This window comes from Drosophila montana, unplaced genomic scaffold, assembly GCF_035044405.1.
Source record: "Drosophila montana isolate Dmon_TW-CO22-7 unplaced genomic scaffold, ASM3504440v1 contig_2583_1, whole genome shotgun sequence".
In the NCBI taxonomy this organism is placed as follows: domain Eukaryota; kingdom Metazoa; phylum Arthropoda; class Insecta; order Diptera; family Drosophilidae; genus Drosophila; species Drosophila montana.
Window position 1 is genome coordinate 565042 of NW_026997446.1, and position 5585 is coordinate 570626.

Consider the following 5585-nt stretch of genomic DNA (forward strand, 5'->3'; position numbering starts at 1 on the left):
TTCTCTACTTATTCTCGTTGTCGTTGATTACTGCTCGACGCACGTAAACAAAAAGTGCGCCAGAAAAGTGCCTCCCGCACGGAACCTGCACTGAGAGAAAAGCGACAGGCTAAAGACAACTTATTCGTATACAAGTCTTAAGTAATAAATTCGAAGATTTCAAGCTGAAATCAAGCTAAAAATTATTGATTTAAGTCTAATTCGCATTTATAAATTGATTATATTTTGTTTCTTTACAATATGGAAGTTCTTAATTTAAAAGTAATTAAGCTTATATCAACTTAAATATGGATTTAATACCAGATAAAGCTATACTTATTTCAAGCTTAAGCTGACACTGCTTTAGGAATAAATTTGACTTCATTTGACCAAATATTAGACATACTTCAAGGTTTTTAATGAAAATCTTTTAAGCATGTTGTTTAAAAGTCTTCAATCTTTTTTCTTTATATTCTATTTTTAAAATAAGCCCAGTTAGCCTACAAAATAAGCCAAAAGAAAATTAATTAAATATTGATGCTCTTAAACTGAACTGAATTAATTTAAAAGTCTTCAAAGTTAACCTTATAAACCAAAATAAAACTTGAATTAAGTTTTTTCCTACTTGAAATACGATTTTAACGCTTGAGTCAAGTATTACCGCTAATAAATTACTTTGTTTAAAAGTCTTCAAAGCTAATATTAAACTATTCCCTTATTATAACCAGGCCAACTAGGCTCAAAAATAAACCAAAATAAAACTTGAATTAAGTTTTTAACTACTTGAAATAAGATTTTCACACTTGAATCAAGTATTACCGCTAATAATTTACTTTGTTTAAAGGTCTTCAAAGTTAATATTAAACTATTCCCTTATTATAACCAAGCCAATTAGACTTAAAAATAAACCAAAATAAAACTTGAATTAAGTTTTTAACTACTGGAAATACGATTTTTACGCTTGAATCAAGTATTAACGCTATAAACGGAATTATATAACGAAAATATCTAAATTATTGCACAAAACACTTGACTCTTTCTCTCTGTGTACTCATATATGTACATCTACAGCTACGTTTAGCTGCGTCGTATGGAAAGGTACCGCTACGGAAGCCGCTGGGCCAGTCAACGCCGAGCGCTGAGCCCGAGCGGCCGCGTTTTACATAACAAACAAAGCACAGCGAAATACCGCTAAAAGCCGCAACAAAAGCAAAAGCAGGAAAAAGAAAAACATTTTACGGAAAATATTATAAAATTAGCACTATGTAAAACAGAGAGAAGCGAACCAAATTGGACAACTGCGGGCACAGTGGTGGCCATTGTCATTGCACCGCTGCAAATCGAACAAGAGGCTAACGGTTTGGCCATGCCCACAACGCCAACGCCCACGCTCACCAGCGACAGCAGCGCCGTGCTGCGACGTCGACAGCTGCTGCGCAGCGTTGAGAGCTTGCGGCTTCGCGTTCGTCAAGTGTTAAATTGTGTTATTAATTTGCACATTGAGTTTTTGGTAATTGAACAACAAAAAAAAGCTTTGACATTAAACTGTAATACGCGGCAGACGAGCCACAGAGAGAGCGAGAGAGAGGGGCGAGAGAGAGGGGCGAGAGAGAGGGAAGGTGTGAGTGTATGTGTGTGCGAGTGAGAGGCAGCGTCACATAAGATTTGTTGTGGAAAGCTCTCGACAGTTGATATGATGAACCCGGCAGACAACTCAACTGTTAATTTGTTTTTATGCCCTCACAGCGGGTACTATGAATATGGCAGGAAGTGTGTAACGCATTGAAGAAGACAGCTTAGGAACTTATAGAGTACATATATATATGAATAGTTGTGTCTTAGTTAGTTAGTCTGTTAGTTTAGACGCTACAGTCATGCAACTTTGCATAGGTCCACTTATTTTTATTTCTAGGCGAAACATATGTCGGAACAGACTGAACTCCATAAAATATATATATTCTTTATAAGCATATATGTAAAGCTGCCCTTCTGTCTGTTTCTATGCTAACTAGTCTCTTAGTTTTAAGGCTACAGTCATGAAACTTTGTATAGGTCCGTTTTTTTTTCTTGAAGCCTATAAATATGTCGGAACTGGCTAGATCGATCGACTATATCATATGGTTAACATTGGTGGTCGCTAATGAAGTTTCTGCATGAATAATACTCTTGTTTTATCAACATGGGACTCTCATATCACATAGCTGACATAGGAATAATCGGTCGAGTATGAAAAATAACTTTTTTTTTTACCAACATCGAACTCTTATATCATATAGTTGTCATATTACTCCAAACAGTCAAAAACTAAGCTCTTGCTGCAAAAGAACTTTTTGTTCCTCACGATAAACTTATATCACTTATCACATATTTGCATAAGATTAAGCCATATGAGGGTATTCAGTCTTCGGCTTAACCTCCTTATTGGTTTAATTTACACTCGACGCTGTTATCTGTCCTTAGGCTTTCACTTCAGCTATCAGTTGTCAGCTAATAGCCGTTATCAGCCAATGGGAAGCGTCGTAAATACATGCCCCCTGCCACACCCCTTTCCGCCCCCCCTCCCCGCTAGAGTAAGTGTAACTGTTAACAGTTGCGACACAGATTCCCGACAAGTTAATGCAATTATAGCCGGCTATTGGGGCCGACTTTACGCTAAATGGAACAGCCGGCTGCACTGATTGCCAGTCTAGACAATGGGCCATTATTTCGGATTCCGAAATATATATATACCCGATATATAATCAAGACATTATAGCTGTTTGTTGGGTGAGAATTCACATACCTGATGAAATAATAATAAACTTGTTTACAAATTTGTAATCTGCACACACCTGAGTTCAGGTGAGCCGCCGCCCCGCCACACTGTGCTTGGGCTGGGCGAGGGGGTGGGGGCGTTCATGTGCACTGACATTCAGTTTGACATGAGCTTAGTTTGCGTGGTTCACAGAATTTGCTAATTGGTAGCAAATAAACAAAAGCGAATGGACGACAATGCATGGATTTTACTCAACTGAAATCTGAGCCGTCAACGACGAATGCACATGACAAAGTCACAAGATATGAGAACGAACGAATACTTTTTTATACCCGGTACTCATTAAAAATTGGTTGTAGATAAGGTATACCTGTAGTTGAGTATCACAGGGAAAGCAATAACCAATCAAAAGGATCTAGTTTCCAGATTTTTGTTGGCATGTTCCCGAGATAATCGCAACTGAAACATAATCAGTATATTTCGAGAAATATATTGGGTCCAGCCTTGAACTTTGGGATGCACACATACTTGAATGAGAGCTTTATGACCTGAAAATTTCAAAACAATCGAAGCAATGGAACAAGAGTTATTGAAGAGTTCATTTTTCCTTATGTGAAAATGAGGATGAAATGAGAAGAAGCAGAGATGGATATGTGTTTGTGCATGCAGTATAGAAGCTACCTCGTAGTCACCCTCGACTTATCGAGAGATAATCGCAACAAAAAAAAAATCAGTAAATTTCGAGAAATATGTTGGGTCCAGCCTTGAACTTTGGGATACACATATACTGGAATGCCAGCTTTATGTCCTGAAAATTTCAAAACAATCGAACCAATAGAAGAAGAGTTATTGAAGAGTTTATTTTTCGTCAAGTGAAAATCTGAATGAAATGAGAAGAAGCCGATATGGAGAGGCTCAATTTGTATGCGTGAGTGCATAAGTATGTTAGAAGACTCGGTGCCAGGCAGAGAGATGACTTCGCAGTCACCCTCGACTGGACTCCGACTTGTGCTAGGTTTGAGCCCCGGGGCTAGCAAAGAGCGTAACGCCGTCATTTGACACCGACAGCAAATCGAGCAAACAAAGCGATTTAAGGCTAATCTAATTTTCATTCTCACACCTCTCGCGGGCTTTGCAGGTGCTCGAGTCGAATGTGACCGCGCTGCTGGACGAGGTGAGGTCGATAAACGACGACTACGCGGAGGTGCATCGCCTGGACAGCCTGATCGAGGCGCTGCGCAACTACAGTGGACCCACCATCTGTCACGAGTGGCCATATCCTCTCATATTCAAGGGCACAATCGACGAGGCGCACGTCGCACAAATACTCAACACAACGGAAACGGAAATGGAACTGGAACTGGAATCACCCTGTGCCAAGGATGAGCTGCTGCTGCTGCAGTCGGGCATAAGTGCGAGCGAGATGACTAGCCTGAGCAAACGTTCAAAGCTGTGGCGGTTCACAAGAACCAGATCCACGAACGGAACGTGTGTAAGCTGATTTGCAAGAGTGTGTGTGTGTGTGTGTGTGCGAGTTTTTTATATACATGTGTATAAGTATCTGATATTGAAGTTTTAATATTATTTTATTTTATTCTATGTCAAGGAATACCAAATATATTTATATTAAATATTGATAAGTGATAAGTGTCTAGCGCTGCGTTTTGGCGGTTTCTCTTGCTGGTTCCGTTTAATTGACTGCGGTCAGTCGGCAGCTTTGCCACGCCCCCTTTCCCCCTTTCTCTCGGCCCCTCCAACCCGGCCAACCGCAGGCGTCGCTTTCAAGATTTTTGCGGCGTTGCCAGCGGCATCGCATTGCTTTTGACATGAGACTGTGGCTAAGATTGAGACGCCGACTATTTACATAGCCCCCGACCCCATCCCCTCCCCCTCCCCCTCCCACATAACCGGCAGCCGCAACAGGTTACCGCATCTAATTAAAATGACCTCACGCCCAGATTCTTTGTGCAAGAAGCAGCAGCAGCAGCAGCAGAGGGCGAAAGTGAATATAAAGAGACCACATCTGCTCTACCCTTGCGAGAGGATATTATTATTTGGTCATGCAATATGTAACGCATTGGCATTTGGCATTTGAGTGCCTATATTTTATATATGTTCTTGATAAATAGTAGATTTGATAAAAGTATTGAAGTATATTTATCTTTTATATCATATTCGTATAAGGAATCCTGTTTTGGTTTTCGAAAAAATTGGCTTTAAAGTTCTCCAAATTTAACTTACAATCGACTAATATAGCTAACTATACCTACCTAGCTATACCTATACCTACTTCCTTAATAAAGAATAGCTCAAAAATAATTTGCTTTGTCAGTTTTTAGATTGTTTTTTCAAGAATTTCCTTCCAAAATTGACAATTACAATGTTCACTAGTCTCCTATCATATCTGCAAAGCTGTATCATATCATTTAACCATATCAATCGCAATCTGTCGGAAATAAAGTTTTTTTTTATAAAAAACTCATTCATATTTAAAAGGGTATTTAATCGTCGAACTCCCGAAAATAGTCGTTTGCTATTGTTTACATTTTTCTTCTTATTGTTATTCAGGGTTTGCCCATTCCCAATGGAATGGGAAAGAAGGGTATAATGCATAAATGTGAAAGTTTGTAAATGTCCATCACCATGATCAGGAAGAAGAGCTAAGTTGTTTCTCTGTGTGTAATATAGAGATCTGGGATCTAGGGATCTGGCAACATCAAATTTTTTTAATAGATTTTCGTTTCCAATTAAGAACTTTTTACTTTTTAGATACAAATTCCTTTCCCCCACAAATTGACAGGTGAAAAGATAGAGCCTTGCCCTTTGATACACACACATTTTCGTATTCCTT

General features: G+C 39.1%; 1 protein-coding gene across 1 annotated transcript; it reads left to right on the top strand.

Annotated features, from left to right (window-relative positions):
* The first annotated feature begins 1105 nt into the window (after positions 1-1105).
* Positions 1106-4374, top strand: LOC135429094 (uncharacterized). Its single transcript, XM_064683283.1, has 2 exons — positions 1106-1489; positions 3873-4374. The coding sequence occupies exons 1-2, from the start codon at positions 1346-1348 to the stop codon at positions 4233-4235; spliced, it is 507 nt and encodes a 168-aa protein (XP_064539353.1). The 5' UTR covers positions 1106-1345; the 3' UTR covers positions 4236-4374.
* The last annotated feature ends 1211 nt before the right edge of the window (positions 4375-5585 follow it).

Excerpts from the sequence above, each read along its gene's own strand:
- LOC135429094 (XM_064683283.1), top strand. The coding sequence starts at position 1,346 with ATGCCCACAACGCCAACGCCCACGCTCACCAGCGACAGCAGCGCCGTG. Across the intron at positions 1,490-3,872 it reads ATTTGCACATTGAGTTTTTG|GTGCTCGAGTCGAATGTGAC; the intron begins GTAATTGAACAA and ends CGGGCTTTGCAG.